This window comes from Bradysia coprophila, chromosome IV, assembly GCF_014529535.1.
Source record: "Bradysia coprophila strain Holo2 chromosome IV, BU_Bcop_v1, whole genome shotgun sequence".
Lineage (NCBI taxonomy): Eukaryota > Metazoa > Arthropoda > Insecta > Diptera > Sciaridae > Bradysia > Bradysia coprophila.
Genome location: NC_050738.1, coordinates 14,711,058 through 14,729,464, shown reverse-complemented (window position 1 = coordinate 14,729,464; position 18,407 = coordinate 14,711,058). Strand labels below are relative to the sequence as shown.

Here is an 18,407-nt window from a genome sequence, read left to right as displayed (position 1 = left end):
ACTTGATTTTCGCATTTAGCATGCGCACGATATATGTTTGGCTTCAATCTTGTGACGAGGATATCTAAATTCATTGCGGTTTTCGTTGCAAAGTGAATGTGGGGTTGTTATTCTGCATAAAGGAAACTTTTATTGGGCAATTACAGTTTCTTTGAGAGTTTCTTTGTTCTTTGATATGATGATTTGCAGTTGCGTTTAGCTAATTTTATTTGTATAGGAAGTCGTCATCTTCGCATAATATCAATCGATATGTTATGCCACCCGCTTGGGCGTAGACAACAGCCGTAAATCGAAGGAATTTTTAAATTGTTTTATTTTGAAGATAAAACGACTTGAAAAATAAATTTATTACGTTTGATTATAGTGGATCTGTTACACGTGTCAGACTATTGCGTCAGGTTCATTTGATTCTTCAGGTGGTCTCATCGAGGCAACTAGATGTTCCGTTAGACAGCAAAGCAATGTCTTCGTTTAGGTTCCTTATTATGTAAAGAGTATAAGTCTATCTGATGTGGTAATATGGTTAAAAAAGACGGTTTTCACTTTCATACAAGATCAATGCAGGAACAATATCTAGATGTGATCCATAAACTCAATTCTCATGCTTTTCTCCTATAGGACTCCAAAATATATTGAAGCCACTAGGTATTTCGATAGATCACGGTAAGGGTGACGGTATAATGACGATTCAATGCTTTTGGTTTTTTCGCTCATTTTAAATGACCTACTCAATTATTCAATAGCATTCATTTGTAGCATTCAATTAGGATACTCCAATGTTATCTGTTTTCCTTATTCATTGTTTATCAGAACTATACACAATAAAGAGCTGGAAAAAGTTTTGATTTTATTTGGAAACATTGACCAAATTAGTTTAAATTCTCGAATCTAGTACTTCTTTTGATGTTGCCTTTTTTGCCATTGCATCGACTGAAGACGATTACTGCAAATTTCCGTCAATTCTGTTCTATCGAACTTGAATGCATTTTGGTATAATGTAATCTTAATTCAAAGGTAGCATTCCATAAAAATGCATACGCAAGTAAAGTACGTATTCGGTTGAAAATATTAAGCAACAGATTTCGATTTCGACAACCATTTCGTTTCAATTTATCCGAAATACGATAGACGATAGACCTTCATGGGAATTATATTAAATTTATTAAACTGAGGATAGACATTCAAAGAATGTGCAATGCTGTTAGTTTTTACGGTAATGCATAATTTGTAACGAACCTTACACCATCGAATAGTATTTTATCAGAATTTCATAAAACCAGCAACATTAAATTTACTTAATGTAAGAGACCTACTGTAGGAAGTTCTTCATTCGGAATTTATAAGTAAAGTCGTAGCATAATAGGCATAGGTATAATTTTAAGATGGAAACGCAAAGAAGTATAGTGTGGGAAGTAGAAGTTATCCGTCGTTATTTGAACATTTTTTTGGAGTGGGGTGGAATGATTTGCAAACGATCGATGAAGGATTAGGCAGGGTCGCAAATTTGGAGTTTTTAAAGAACTACAGCCTAAAGGTTTTGTACAACAAATTATGTTCTCATATTGCGTAGACTCGAAACTTTCGCATATGATGTGTTGCCAACCTCGGCTTAGCATCTGGATGATAGTTATCATATATTTTGCTCAAAATTTCAATTTTTGTCACATGTTCTGAAAGTAGTTGGTTTCCATAACCATTCGCGTAAAAGACTATAACAACGACAGTCAACGTAATGTCCCTACTATTGATACACATTGTTAGCTTTAGGGCTGAACCGTTAATTCAACAAAGTAATGTCTGATAATTGATAAACCATACCATAATCGTCAATATAATTTAATAATATTCAAACAGCCGTGTAATTTCACGTAATCATCAATTTCCTACTAAAGGAGCTGCATATAAATTTATTGGAAATTTGGTTTGATTATTCCTGAAGTTAACATTTTGCTTTGTAGCTTATCGCTATTGTATGATATTAACTTACATATTGAAACGCGTAACAAACAAGATTTTCCTTGTTTGTTGTTCGCAAAACAATATTTCAAATTGTGCGATCTATATTGATATGTAACAGGGCCGCACTGGCTTGAAAAGCCTCTTGGGGGCTTATTACTACTCATTAGTAAAAAATAAAAAAAAAACAAAAAAAATCAAAATTTTCATAGAAAAATCCAAAGGGTCCTGGGGTAGTCTCCCGAATTCACCAGTTCGGACCTGAGTATGTAAAGCGTAAACACGTGAACCGAAACTGGCTCCTCTCGTTCCGCATTTTTCTTTCGATCGAATTAATTGAAACCTCGATTGGAACGTCTAAAATCAAATCAAAATCTTTCCGAATATATTTGAGTCCAAATTAAATAATTTTAGCAGAACGCACAGCCCATGCACAGAAGATAATTGAATAGTTGTCTTTTTCTAAGAAACATAAATGAGTGAAGCCAGATTAATACGAAAGCGGAAAAAATGGGACTAAAAATTATAATCAATTATATATTTGCATGATCAATAAAAACGATCATTGGATATGAACACTGAACCGTTCTGTGGAACGAAAGATTTCAGAATCATTATAAAATATTATAAAATTTAAAACAAAACAAAATCAGCTGCATGGGAGGTCCAAACATCGAATATGTTTTTTTTTTAAAGAAAATACGAAATAATGTTATTCTGAAGTGGAGCAACGGTTGATTGATATAAAACAACAAAAAGAAGAAAAAGTCTTCAAACGAGAGCTGTTCGAAATCTCCTGGTAATTCGTTTGTATAATGTCTTGCTCATGTGATAACTCGTCACAGAACCGAATTTTCTTAATTAGTTGTATGTAAATCCCTCGTCCAAAGTAAAATAGATTTGTTACGATACAATATTGAAATTGATTCATCTATACTCTCATCGAATGTAGTCGTAAAAGTTCGACGATTTTTTTTATTTTGTTACTCTAAATCATTTTTATTGTGCATGTCGTGTTGCGTAAAAAAAAACTTCCAACCGATCACCAAAGACCCAGAAGAAATGTTAGCTACCTCAAAACGATCGTATTAATTTTTGTGTGTTTCACTGGTACTAGACTTGCATTTAGTGCCCATAACTATTCGATAGAAGCATTTTTTTATACATACGGTAATGTCTTCGTCTTCAGACTAGGTAATAACTAGTATATTATGATGGATATGATGGTATACACCGAAACACTATGAGCCATTTAAGTACATGAAGTTATACATATACATAATAAAACACACATCATACGCGATACAACATAAAAGTTATTTTTCAAGTCTCTTGTTTTATACATTTTATGGCAATGAGCAAATGAGATTCTAAAGTGGAAAATCAGTTCTTTTCTGAGACCGAGTTGTGAAACACGTCTAAAACTTGCAGAGTAGAATTATTTGCGGCGAATTGTTTTTAAATAATTTACATTTTCTGTTTGGAGCATTGCGTCTTTGGTTTTAATTATTTGAAGTGATTTTATTTTTGTGAAGGAGATTATACTCGAAATTCTTAATTGAAAATGAATGTAAGTTTATTTGATTGTATTTCATAGTTACTATCAGGATATGCATTTTAAACAATTTACGTCACAACAATATCCTATTATTTTCATTACAATCCTCAATCAGTTTTTAACCGACGAATTTCTTTCTGCATTAGTTCATTGTCGTGATAGTGGTCGCAATATTAAAGTTTGTGGACACGAAGTACTCATCAAACTATTGCCAAAGTGGAAGGAATCTCGAATCATTCAATTCTACGGCTTTACCAACTGAAATATTGGTGAGCATGGAAAAAGGGGAACGCAAACAGTAAGTGGACTCTGTGTTGTAATTTATTTCTGTGTAATTTGCAAAGGAAGTGCACCAAACATAATTTGATGGTTTAGTCAGCAATTTAAGTATTTAAATTGTTACAATTACCATCTGACCGGTGCATTTCAATTTTTTGACAATGAGACGTCTATTAACTGCATTTTCTTTGATCAAGACGAATCACGAAACTAATAACGAAAATTTACGTGTACCAAGACAAAAACGCTGCTTGAACGTACTCAAACATCGGCAAGGTTAGAATTTTAGAATTAATCAACGCACTTCAAGCATGAGTGGTACTCTAAATAGGGTACTGAACTGAACAGTGTATCGAAGAAATTTTAGCACTGTAAAAAAATTCAGGCAATTTTTTCATACAAAATAGTACTCTATTTGACAGCTATCTTTAATAGCACTTTTGCTTGAAGTGCGTTGAATTTATTCAAAAATGTGTTCTTTTTTACACTGACAATGAATTGAAGATATTGATTTATTTAAAAAATCCATTTTATTAGCAAGAAAAAAGTTTCTTTCATCTACGCGTTTCAATTAACAAATTTGGTGAATTCCGTGAATTTGTGAAATATTTCGTTATTTTGTAGTAATTTTAGTAAATACAATTTCCCATAATGGGCCCTGCTGAATCATGATTTTCGAGGAATTACACGTCAGTTGTGATTCCTTGATAGTATTAACCAATCAAATTACGTTAATTTGGGACAAATAGTAGCACATTACCATATTCCGTCGTTTATTATATATTACACACTTGTCACGAAGAAGTCGAGGCTTGCCGAGACTGATAGCGACAAGTGTGTACTCTATTTTATCACGTAAGCGAAAACGAGACAAAAACATAGAACTGAAGTGTAATTTTTCAATTATTCTTCTAGTTAAGTAATTTTGACATGCGAAGTGATAATAGTAGATTATTCACCTCTGTCCACATGTTTATTTAGACACTTGGGGAGTTATTGCATGAGCCGAAGGCGAATGGTATAACCCCAAGTGTCTAAATAAACATTTGGACAGAGGTGAATACGCTATTTTATCTACCGACGGCGAAATAATAGCACTTTTTCACTGCTATTATTTCACCTAGGTAGATAATAGTAGATTATTCACCTCTGTTCACATGTTTATTTAGACACTCCCATGGGAAGTTATTGCATAGTTTCTATCTACCTAGGTGAAATGATAGCAGTGAAAAAGTGCTATTATTTAGGCATGGGCGATAATGAAAATGATTATCGATAATTATCAATTATCGATAATCGATAATTATCGACTTTTTTTATCGAAAATTATCAAAAAAATATTGATAATCGACAATTATTAATATTTTGATAGTTATCAAGATATCGATAATTCGATATATCGATATTTCGGTCCGAAAATACGATATTTATCGATATATTCCGATATATCGGTATATTCTCATGAATTTTCAGATAAATATCAAAATATCGATATTTTGATAATTATCGAATTTCGATATTTTGATAATTATCGATAATTATTAAATTATCGATAACGATATGATTAATCGATTATCGATAATTTCTTTCGATTGATATTATCGATAATTTTGAACGCCTCCCATCCCTACTATTATTTCGCCGTCGGTAGATAAAATAGCTTATTCACCTCTGTCCAAATGTTTATTTAGACACTTGGGGTTATAACATTCGCCTTCGGCTCATGCAACAACTCCCCAAGTGTCTAAATAAACATGTGGCCAGAGGTGAATAATCTACTATTATCACATACTCCTGATGTTCGGATGTCAAAATTACTTAACTAGAAGTTTAATACAAAAATTACACTTCGGTTCTATGTTGTTGTCTCGTTTTCGCTTATGTGATAAAATACGCTCATTATGAAATATGCCTAATCACGTAAAGCACAGTACGTACGTGAGTCCAAATTTTTAGTTTGATGAGTTGGAATACCGCCATCTTCTTTGGGTCGGGCTACATCGTCCCAATTCGTCAAAATAAAATTTGGATCCACGGACGTAATGGACTATATACTATCCAGCTACTGAAAGTTCACTCGCTCGAGAAATATTTAAAATACTGAATAAATGAAGTAGTAGATTTATTGATAGTATTGCGATACGCTTGCCGTTTGCAAAACACTTAGCAATTAGAAACTATAAATAAAATAGGGATTGAAAGGTTCAGTTTGTAAAAATCTTATATATTCTTCACTTCCATGTCCATACAGAATGGTAATCAGGTCGAATAAACTCATATTCTAGTTTTCTGTCCATTTACCAAGAAGGAAATTTATTCATTCTCGAAAACAAAACACTCAAAAGTTTAAAACAGACGACTCATCTCCCACCTTTCGCTTTTCACCATTTCCTTCGTTTGTTAAGTAATTAGTTCTTCGAAACGGTAACAAGAACATAAACATTGAACAAAGTGGGACAAATTGGAACATTTATAAGTACTGCGTATACAATATCCTAATATTCTTAACACCATAATATATGTTTTCAAATAAATCACGTTTCAATCATTAATTTAATTGGTTTCCGTCCCATTCCTCAGTGCATGTACGTTAAAATGTCTAACCTTTACAACAAATATATTTCACTCTATATGGATCACTTGTTATAACGAGGAATCCGTTTTAGCAACACATGAAACGTTTCAGTAAATTTATTGTACAACAAAAAAAGAAAGAAAATTTTAAATTCAATAGAACAGATTTGATTAATACGAAAGAAGGGCAAACAGCGATTTATTTCGAAAGTTTTTAATGTCGCTGTATACAAACATACCACAATAAATAAATCAATTTCGAAATTAGCGAAGACTTAATCAAGGACATTCTAGGAAAAGATTTGCATAATTATTCAGTTGCTTGTAAAATTATACAGAATAAATGCACATCTAATGTTAAGATGTTATGCTGTACGGATATATTCATCCAGTATCTATAGTTAAATTTCCACTGATATAAGAAATTCAAATAAACAGATGTGTCGCATGCGACTGTTAAATGTTGAATGTGTAACCATTTTACCATTCAAGTATTGACATAAATAAATCTTTATTGAAGCAGAGTGGAAGAGTAAAAGAATTTTGTTTTACTTGCAAAAGAAAAACTAGGAAAAGCTAATTGAACAAGACAATTTTCAGCCTCATACGTAATACGAAGGACTATCAGGTTTTATATGTCGTTTGTAACAGTTACGATTCACAGCTGTGACTTGGAGTATGAGAAAGGCGGTTTGAACATATACCTTGAGATACTCGTGCGGGGAACACGAGTTCGTGCGGGGCATATCAAAGCAATTTTCTACGATCTCAACTGGTTTTCTTTTATGTTTACATTGACAGGGATAAGCAACTTGAATAAATGTGTCAGGTTTCGGAATGATATAAAATGAAAAACGGGTAAATTGAGCAAAGGAAAAAAATTGTGATGCAGAAGAGGTCAATGGTTCTGAAAGCCGATTGAACATAAAAAAATGTACGCAACTTTGTCAAGGTGTGTAGACGCTTAAGAAAGCTGTTTTTCATATTAGCGGTGTGATGACAGGTCGAAGTACAAAAGGTCAATTTTCGGGCCTCTTTTTTTGACAGAGTAATTTCAATCCGAGCGATTCGCGGCATTTCGCTCTTGTTGGAATAAAATAGAAAGGAAATCTTTTACTTTATTAGCTGTAACTTGTAGTTTGTCATATAATTTAGCATCTGCCAGAGCCAATCAGATAATTGATGACAAAGCCATCCCTAATGGGTTAATGAATAATGCACTCATTCAGTTCATTGGTTTAAGTTTTTCGCTGCACCAGATTCTCACTACTCAATACATTCAAAGCACGTACAATGGTTAATAGAATATTTAGTTGTACTACTCTATTTTATACCATTAACCGGTTACAGACGGCTGTCATGTGTTATCGACAACAACAGCAATAATAAACGACAAGGTCTGACTAATGAGGTCTTATATAGCAAAAAGCATGTTCAAAACAAATGAAGTAAAATATTTTTGAAATCAATCTATCAAATTCTATCTTCGATCAAATGAAGTAATAGTTTAAATAGTAAAACTGTTAATATGCTTACCGTCTGCGACAGGTTAATACCAGATTACTAATGGCATAAGACAGAGTTTGGACACCACACAACAATAACATGCTAGTTTCTTTGCTATCTCTTGATATCAAAATTTGTCTGACAGTCAAACAGTCATTTTTGTTCTTTGCGATGGGAACACATACATGATTCGCTGTTTCTTTCTTTTGCTTTTATTAAAAATTATTGCGTAAGATTTGGGTGTGACTTCTGATATTTATTAAAACGAAATTTCTACAACATTTTCTCCTCGCTTTAACCGCAATAAATTATTTAAACTTTTTGCGCAGCTTAACCGTTTTCTTTTTGGGTTTGTTCTTCAGTCGACGTGGCTTTAACAGTTTCTTTTTTGGTTTGATCTTCAATCGATGAAACCGTCTACCAAGACTTCTGGTTAACTTTCCGTAGTTCATGATGAACCATTTACTGTTCAATAAAATTTCAATAAGAAATACCACTAAACTAATGATCAATCCAATGATCAACACAGCGAAGGCCCCTTGTAAATGATCCAGAGTCAATGTGATCTGGCCTACCTCATGGATGCGGTCTCTGTGACGAATAAAGTCCAATATTGTCTTATTGTGCAGAAAATCCTTATAAATTTTCGATGTCAGTCCAGCGTCCTTCATACGATGAATTAAACTGCTGAACTTTTTTATCAGCGGGAAACCTCTTTCCGCAATCATTTCAAGGGGACTCGTAAAAACATTTCCAGGTATGCCGAAAATGTCCTCCTGCAGATCGTGGCTAAGTACAAACATTCGATTTGTTAGGATGGAAATGTAACCTTCACGGACTAATGCCATGTTTTCTAATGTTGCCAGAAAATGGTCTGAATTGTTGTACTTTTCCGAAATGATCTGATCCAATGGATTTTCATTCATAAACCAATCTTCATACTCCTCTTGGCCACCTTGAAATTAAAATTAAAATGTTGTGTATGGCAACACCATGTTCAATTCTAATGTATCCATTAAATTTTCACAAACGGCAAGCGCAATGCGATAAAATAGTCAAATCAAAGCACCTAGCAGGGTAATAGAAAAAAATAAAGTAGTACTTTAATCGAAGTATGCGAATATTTCCATACCTTTTTTTTCATAATGTCAATGCAAAATTACCATTAAGGCTGCTAATGGTACTATTGGTATCAAAAAACTACTCTATTTGACGTGTAAAAACCTCTATTACCCTGCTAGGTGCTTTGGTCAAATCTGTTACCACTGACTGACTGACCTTCCCACTAATATTATGCCGTTTGCAAAAGGTTAAGTCAAGGTAATGCTTCCATTATGATCGTGCGTACCTACCTATTGGTATTCGTTCCTTCAAGATTTCTTGAATGGTGGTAATCTGTTGTTCATGTGCTGGTTCAGTGAATACCGTTATCAATTTCGACGTATAGATTGTAGTGACGTTTAGTCCATACAATGCAAGCAAAACGAAAAATATACGCAGAGGGGTGTAGTCGGGGCGGTTATTCGACGATATTCCCAATATAACAGCAAGGGAATTCATCACACAAAGCACAAGTTTTTTGTTTGAATTTGTTTCAGCCATCGCTTTACCGAATACAAACCATGACAACCCAGCGATGAATAGGGTTCCAATAAGTAACAGCCACGTCTCAGATTGAAATATTTCTATTAGACCTTTCCATCGCGGTCGTAAAGGTGCAAAGTAAATGTACCTTTGAAAATGTTACTACAATTTTCTCGAACGCAATATGTGAAAGAAAACCTCAATACCAGGTGTATGTGTCTTCGAAATAAGACGAAGTATGGCCGAAATCTTCATGAACGTCATTATCGGGAAAGAATCCACCAAAAACAAAGTCACATTTATCTTCTCTTACTAGACGCAGCAATCCAGTCCAACTGCCATTATGCATGTCACCTCTCGGTAATGAGGAACAAATGATGTTCGTCTGATAGCAAAAGCTCTACACAAAAAATACGCGAAAATACGGTCACAACAGTCACCTGAAACTTCATTATATCTTGAATGGTTCGCACTATATCAATTTCCAATCCAGATGTACAGTTTTCTTCGATGTATGGCTCACTTTCTCTAGTGCAGAAAGTAAAAGTACAGGCAGGTACCTTTTCCGGCACCCTGGCTGCTCGTATTGATATTTTGGTTAGTTCGGTGTGTTTCAATATGCCATTATCGCACACGTCAATGAGAATGGGCTTCAATGATCCTGTAAATGAAAACACCTCCTGGGAACCGTCCATATCGAAATTTTGAATAAACTAAATCTCACTGCAATCGCCTTCATTTTTGTAAGGATTAGTAACATAAATGTTGTAGGTTTTGATACCAGAAGCATAGAGGATCACAGCTCGTGCCACATTGAAACGATTGTATAATAAATCGAAGAATTTTGAAGCGATGTCTACTCCACTATAACCGTTTGCGTCGATTCGCACATCTGGGTTGTTAAAAAGCACAAGAAATCTAGCTCCTGGATTCCAAGATGGTGACTTGACAACAACATTTTGCAAGTCCTCTTTAAACTGTGTTTTAAATGACGCAGAATTATATAAACCATTTGACGACAATGAGTTGTGGCAACGCACTTCAAGCAAAAGTGCTATCTCCACTCTTTTTACAATGTAAAATTTTGTATGGAGCACGGAGCACTGTCAAGTTTCAGTACCCTATTTAGAGTACCACTCTTGCTTGAAGTGCGTTGGTTGTGGTATACCTTTCTAATGTCATCAACGACGAACACATAATAATCGACCGACAATATTGATCGTGGATCAACGTTAACTAATGAGTAAATGCCTGTAGCATCAGAAGTCACTCGAATCTGCAGTCCTTCAACACTTTGATCAGTGATCATCGCATGTATGTTGACCAAAAAATTCGATCCAATATCAGCTGAAGGAGCTGACAAATTACTTGAATGGAAATATTCTAAATTTGTTGTTCGGGTTATCAGCGGATCGTTGAAATAATATACTGACATCGCACATATGCACTTAGTGCCGGCATTGACTATATGAACAGGAATTTGCAACAAATTTTCAATCAAATGGAACAGTAACAATAGATACCTGCCGTTGGCCCCCGTTCATTTGGGTTGCGCAAATAAACTGTTGGCGTGGTTGTCTTAAGGAACGTGAATAAACACAATAAAGCTGGTGCTGGTATGTTGGCTGACAGCATTGTTTTAACTACTGACCTAACCAAATGCAGCAAAATTTGCAGATGGTGAAAATCGTCCTCAAAGTAAATATTTAGTTTATGGAATCGTGCAGCGTTTAATTGATGTCAACCGGTATTAAATGCAGTTAAATGTTGCGTGCTAACAAATGTACTTTGTGTTGGAATTTCACGGATTCCAATCCGGACTACTAATAAAACGACATGTTTACACTTTGACCGTTTATTAGTGAGTGAAGTGTTCTACGAACAGAACACTGTATTTATACCCTAAGGCTACGTCTACTACGTTAACATTCATTCAATTAGGTTACTATTCTCTATTGTGTTTGTCCAGTGATTCACTTGATGAGTATATTAATTGTATAGCTCCAACACTCCCACTCAATTCATATAACTCATAGATGAATTTGAATTCCAAAAAAACTCCCACTGAATCAGATAATGCAATTGTTTGTTTGTACTGCGAGCGAGTGACCATTGAACCGATTCCACCATTGATTTGACATTCGACCAATATGCTTCACCAAACACTAACCATTGAAAACAGTTCGACCAATTCAAAAAACGACGCTTCAATTGCATTTCTCCCACTCAATTGGAGCATTACGTATACCAATTCTTATTCTTTGAACGATTTACCATCGACCATTCTTTGCTTCTTTTCACCATTGATACAACCATCGACCATTGAAACGATGTATAATCGACCATCGAACCGATTTGCCATCGAAACGAGTTACCACCGACCATTGAAAACGATTTGACCATCGACCATCGACATTTAAACGATTTGTCAGCGACTTTCCTTTATGTCCAATTGCAACTAATCCGTAGTTGCCACGAATAGCATTTAGCTATTTCCATGACTAAAATCCGTAGTCATCACACCCATCGTGTGTCATCTTGACCATCGTGCGTCATCTTGACCATTGTGTGTCATCTTGACCATTGTGTCATCTTGACCATCGTGTGTCATCTTGACCACTGTTGCCATCTTGATCACCGTTGTCATCTTGACCACTGTTGCCATCTTGACCACTGTTGCCATCTTGACCACCGTTGTCATCTTGACCACTGTTGCCATCTTGATTGATGCTGAACCGTTTGTGAGATTGCACTGCTCACCCAGTATTACGCCTACCGACCGTCATCGACGTGACCATTTGTCATCTGCCATGACTCGACCAATTTTGTCGTCTGCCATTGACTTGACCATCGACCATCATCGACGCGACCATCTGCCATGTGACTACCTCCTCAGACGAAACGATGCCATACCAACCGCCATACTTGGAGTTTACCGTCACCACTTTGTGACTAACTCCTCAGACGAAACGATGCCATACCAACCGCCATACTTGGAGTTACCGCCACCACTGCCATAGCGCGAACCAGCGTCGAAACTTTCCGCAGAACACACAACAACCACAATTTAATCATACAGCGAGTGTTATTGACACCCCTTCCAGTACAAACTGGCGCTGCAGATTAATTGCCACAGTTCAATGTGTCTGGGCCCCATAACCTGTTGGAATTTCACGGATTCCAATCCGGACTACTAATAAAACGACATGTTTACACTTTGACCGTTTATTAGTGAGTGAAGTGTTCTACGAACAGAACACTGTATTTATACCCTAAGGCTACGTCTACTACGTTAACATTCATTCAATTAGGTTACTATTCTCTATTGTGTTTGTCCAGTGATTCACTTGATGAGTATATTAATTGTATAGCTCCAACACTTTGGCATTCCTTTGATGTATACAAAATGTATTGAATTACTGCAATAGCTTGAATATTCACTGATATGATCCGTCTCTTGGTAACAATTTTTTTTTAAATTGGTTTTTTATTAATTTCGTTCCTCGTACGGTTCGAAAAGGATACAACTTATATTAGAAGAAGAAGTGTTGAATATACGAACAAATTCTGTCTTTTAATCGACATCAACGACAAAAAAGCGGCAACCTTCGATTATGCGTGCGGTTTATACAACAAAACGTATGGTAAGACTTGGACTTGGCATTTAAAAAAAGAAGTAATAGACTCGATACGGACGATATGATTGCTGTTTTTGATATGTTAAGGTTTCGAAATTTCTGTGATTTCAAGGCTCTAAAAGAATTTAGTAAGACCGTCAATAATTGTGAGAAGCAAATCTGTATTGACTGTTTGAGAAGTAGTCCAGAGTATTTCTGTTACATTTTGTAAAAGAAAAATTATTTCTTATGAAAGTATTAAATAGTTAGTATTTACGACAACAAAGATGTGGAAACTAGTTGGTTCTACTTTTACAAAATCTAACAGAAAAGCTTTTGGACAAGGAAATTTTTTTTGTCGCAGATACTTCACAGACATGCGATTGGGGGTAGGTGTTCGTAAATATGATTGACAAAGAAATTTGTAATAGAAAATTCTCTGGGAATTTTCATTGAGTTTCTAAGGATTACAGGTAGATTTTCTTAACAGTGTTTGCTGATGCTGAATTTTGAAGGATTTTCAACGATTTCTTTTAAGGATATTCTGTTTTTGTTTTAAGATTTTCGAGGGACTTTTTTTAGTTGTCTGAGGATTTTCTGATTACAGGATTTTCTCATGTTTTCAGAAATTTTCAAAGGATTTTTTTTGACAAAGAACTTTTCACGTTATCTTCAATAGAAAATGAACACAACTTCTATAAGACTTCTATGCCATGCATGTCTTGTGAGGCAATTTTACGTCAAAATCCGAAATGTCTATTGTCTACTACTAGGCCTTACCTTTTGGGCGGGTCAGGTCCCTTGACTGACAATTTTATTAATATATTTTTAATCAATTTCATTTTATGTTAAACTTCCGAAACATCACAAATAACTGATATGAAAACCTTCGATTGAGTCCAAATTCTTTGCAAAAGTACTTTCGTGTTCTCAATTTTCTTGAAAATTTGCGGCTATCGACTATAAATCATAAATTAAATACAAGGACTCGTGTGAATTACAGTCCTCGCTTCGCTCTGGCCGCAAACTTCCCACTCGTATGAGTTGTATATTATTCTGTTTCATAGTCTTGTTGCTAACGTTAATCAGAAGTAAGTGATGCAAATGTAGAACAATTAGAGGACTCTTTTACTTTGGTACAAAATTAAAATAATCGATAGATGTTCTTCTCTTGCTTTTATGTACAAGGGAAGTCCCCCAAAACTTACTACATTCAGAAAACCTTTAAACGTGAATAAAATATAACGACTCGTGCGAATTATGGCCCTCGCTTCGCTCTGGTCGCAAATTTCACACTCGTGTGAGTTTTAAAGTTTTCGGTTTGATTGTTTTTTAATGTCATTCCATACACTTGAATAACGATTCAAAAATTGGTTTTACATAAAATTGTCTACATGTTTTATGCCAAGGCGTGAAATCTGCTACTTTTGCCAGTGATAGCTGACTATCATGTGACAGCTGACTATCACGTGATAGCTGACTATCATGCGTGATATCATGGATATAATTAACCAACAAAATCACATTTCATCAAAGTAATCTTTTTTGATTGATTGAATTTCCAAGAGTGTAAAATGCTGTTTTTCTTGAATAACTTCCAGATCCTTTATTCCACATAGCCCATCTTCGAACTTAACCTGAAAAATTGAATTCTGCGTCGATTAAAGAAAAAGATTGGTTGATATTTACTCAAGTTATCGTGTTTACAAGCAAAATATTGGGACAAACCATTCCGTTTTTCTTAACATTTCATACAACCTTTGAGACAAACTTTTTAGACTATTTTCTGGAATAAGACCCTGACTTACAGTCAAGGGAATAAAAACTTAAGACATAACGAAGCTGGTTAGATCTATTACTCAGTTGTAGATGTCTCCCTTTTACGTTATGGCTAAGTGTTTAAGTGCCGTAAAAATGAACAGAATTTAATTTTGTCACCGTAAATAACTTGTCGTGTGAGTCTGTCATTGCACCGGCTAGGACATAAACATCTAAACATTTCTAGACGACAAGTTGTTATAGTCTTCTTGGAAATTTTCCAAAAAAAATTTCTACCGAAAAGTATGTGTCAAACCATTCTTCCTCAGAGAATGTAAATCAAATTTAAAAAAAATAAATAAATAAATTTATCAATATGTTGGCTGGATTCCACTTCGAATTATAAGTTTCGAAAACCTACACATAAAGATATTGCAATGTCGAAATGTTATTACATGGTATAGATAGGCAACGATGATATTTATGGTGTTCCGGGTTATCGTGGTTGGTGTGTTAACGATATTAGCTTTACAATTTACTTAACAACATTTTACATGTATGGTAGAATCTACATTGTATGCAATTTATACATGTTGATGGTAATCTATAAAGTAGCAGAGATGCGATGTGCCTACCCACATGTGAAAAGCTAAGCTAAAAGCTCTAATAAATTCAAAACAAAATTTGAAAGGATTAAACACAGACGACGTAACTTAATAATATTGGGGAAGAGTACAAGTGAGCAATAAAACGGAATTTACGATTTCCCGCTTTTCATATTTCACAACTCTATTTAATATATTACGAAATGACAATAAATCTCCGCACATATTCCCTTCAGTAGCTTCATACATAATGTGAGTTGAAAGTAGATATTTTAACTCTATGGTTGGACATAAAAATATAATTTCGGAATTTATGACATTTTTCCACAAAATGAGTTTGGCATCAAAATTATAGTTTGAACTTCATTTATTATCTTATTGATAAACATAAAAAATTGCACAGAAGAGTCTTCTCTCTTACAATAAATTCTGACATTGGCTCAATATTTTCAGATATCATTTTCAGATCAATGCACCTACTCCAATAAAAATCACATTTTCATCTTGCACTAACATCATCACAAGCAAACTATATTACAATCAATCAAGTAATTTTAAACATCATTGTCGTGCTGCCCTGCTATTATCGTATAAGTAATGTCGCACAGGAAATTGTACACATGGTGGAAAGGAGAAGAGCTCTGATTATAACCTAGATATTCTCTTCTCATAAAATCAATGAAAGAATTTCTCGAGCAAAGACGATACTTTATAAAAACTGATCAAGAAAAGCAATGTTATTTTTCAAGTGTTTGATTCAAATCTATTACTTCAATCAGTTTAACAGACAAATTTTGCTACATTAGCTGGATGAAATCGCTTATTTTTGTCTATAACAGATGACTAGCACAGCTTCCAAACTCTCGTTCTCACTTAAATCAAAATCATTAAACACTTACAACTCCGATAGAGCGTAATTTACTATGCGTTAGCTTTTCTGTGCGATATTATTGATATTTTAGTAAGGCAGCGTTGTGTGTCCGATGAAAGTTGTTTCTTTTATGATTTAAAGTTCAGATCGCAAAAGCTGCATCTAGTCTAATAGTTCAATGTGCTCCGGCTGGCCGCTACGACTTGGTATTAATGGCGAAGTACTCATGCTCATTTGAATTAAAAACAATATTTCATCATCCATACGACGATTGGCCTTTGTTGAGCCTGATTGAGCCGTCGAAAATGAAATATCAAAGTCGAATTAAAAATCGAGAGATGGTTATCAAGTGGAATAGAAGGTGAGGTGTTGATGTTATTTGTCCGGCTGTAGATCATTTCAATTAATTGTGTAGCACATAGTTCCTTGAGTAAATCAATAATATTCCGTTAATTTCATAAAATATTTTTTCTTTGATTAACTCAAGTAAGCTTGATATACACGTCGTCCACTATTGCCTGGCTATTAGCACCAAAAGAAATCAGCACAGCTTATGCGAAGCGATTACACATTCTGCTAAAGCCGACGTGTCGAAGCAACTCTGTCTACTGTCGTCGTTGAATCACCTTTACCACAAAAACTTCAGGAATGTAATGAAATTAGGTATGAATCGCATTCAATTTCAGTTGGTGCCGAAAGAAATCATTTCTCTTGATAAATCAGATCCTGATCCGGAATTGGTAACCATTAGTTGTGAAGGCAAACGAAATCGGTTGACTGTGAAAGGACTTGTGCCGAACAAAAGATACTTCATCGATCTTTTCGGTGTTCATACCAAACTCGAAAATTTAACGTTTTTGCTAAACTCGTCATCCATGTGGTTTAATAGGAGTCGACCCAGTCACATAAAGGAGAACTCGCTGACGACATTTCAAGTTCCGTTGTCGGGCAGACCGGTCGCGTTTACTTATAAGGTCAGACTTTACTTAATCATCGTTGGCTTTGTGCAAATGTCTCACAACGCTTACTATCGTTGATCAGATTCCTATGCACAGTACGTGTCGACAAATGAAACTGTTTACCATTCCATGTGGCCGCAATATACGACTGAAAATTATTTCTAAGCTCAATAACAACGCAACCGTAATGGAATTACATAAATCGGAAACGATAGTACTTAACAGTAGACCTCAGGAGAAATTTGTGTTCAAATTATCAACAAATGAAATGTTCAACGGTCGATCAAGTAGGAAAATCAAAGTAAGTGAGACAAATATCTGAAAAACTGAATTATCACATTGATGACGTCTTTCCCTAAGGTTTTATTAGGCTGTTCAGATTCATTCACCCATTTGCAACTGCCGCGGAATATATCGTTGCAGCAAAATTTAGACGAAACAGATTGTACAACGACATCAATATCATGGAATCCCTCACCTGATCAACGACCAGATATTTGGTAATTTTGTTTAATTTATGGAAAGAATCACAGTTCTGCTTCTAGGAGCAGTGCTGTGCAAAAACTTACCGTTTGAATTTAATGACTGACTATGATGAGTAGGTACTGCATTTATCTGATTGAAATCAACCAAAGAGGTCTTTTGTTTGAAGATCACTTTTTATCGAACGCCTGTATCGGTACATCACAGAGCCACCCAAACTTGTACCAAATGGAATGTATTCAAAATCCGGTGCCGGCATCCGGGGAGATTCGGTAACATTTTTTTTTAGATTCACTTTTTCGGATTCAAATCGGATCAATTTGCATTAAAAATAAATCGATTTCAGAACTAATCAACGAATCCACCACACTCTGACGCAGTTAAATCCGGAACGGTATTATGCTGTCTATGTCATGCTAAGATCGAATAACATCAGTCTGCCGTATGATAAGTTATTAATCAATACAAACAGCATGTGTGCATTTGAATTTAAAACGTATCGCGATAACCACGGTAGTATTATTCCTTACGATTTAATGTAAACATTTTTTTTACTAATTTATTTTTTGAGCTACGCTTTGTGTACAGCTGCAATACACTTCCTATTAGACAATAATGTTAGCCACTAATAAAATATGATTAAATATGTGTCGGAGT

At 34.9% G+C, this 18,407-nt stretch overlaps 2 protein-coding genes and 1 long non-coding RNA gene across 3 annotated transcripts in view; 1 reads left to right on the top strand and 2 right to left on the bottom strand.

Annotated features, from left to right (window-relative positions):
* The window catches only part of LOC119066117, a 27,118-nt gene extending 11,633 nt beyond the window's left edge, over positions 1–15,485 (bottom strand). The window contains exons 1-2 of the long non-coding RNA XR_005085702.1: positions 15,472–15,485; positions 14,455–14,464 (exon numbers count right to left, since the gene is read on the bottom strand). This is a non-coding gene — a long non-coding RNA (uncharacterized LOC119066117). The remainder of the gene's footprint in view (positions 1–14,454; positions 14,465–15,471) is intronic.
* LOC119066114 lies at positions 3,342–18,407 on the top strand. The gene is made up of 10 exons (XM_037168395.1): positions 3,342–3,526; positions 3,661–3,812; positions 15,891–15,985; positions 16,450–16,669; positions 16,796–16,971; positions 17,032–17,282; positions 17,350–17,568; positions 17,628–17,767; positions 17,870–18,022; positions 18,097–18,407. Exons 1-10 carry the CDS (start codon positions 3,521–3,523, stop codon positions 18,290–18,292), a joined length of 1,608 nt encoding a protein of 535 aa, XP_037024290.1. The 5' UTR covers positions 3,342–3,520; the 3' UTR covers positions 18,293–18,407.
* On the bottom strand, positions 8,119–12,828 carry LOC119066111. Its single transcript, XM_037168388.1, has 7 exons — positions 10,981–12,828; positions 10,626–10,921; positions 10,182–10,434; positions 9,898–10,118; positions 9,664–9,842; positions 9,226–9,605; positions 8,119–8,828 (listed from the first exon to the last, which is right to left on the bottom strand). The coding sequence occupies exons 1-7, from the start codon at positions 11,090–11,092 to the stop codon at positions 8,182–8,184; spliced, it is 2,088 nt and encodes a 695-aa protein (XP_037024283.1). The 5' UTR covers positions 11,093–12,828; the 3' UTR covers positions 8,119–8,181.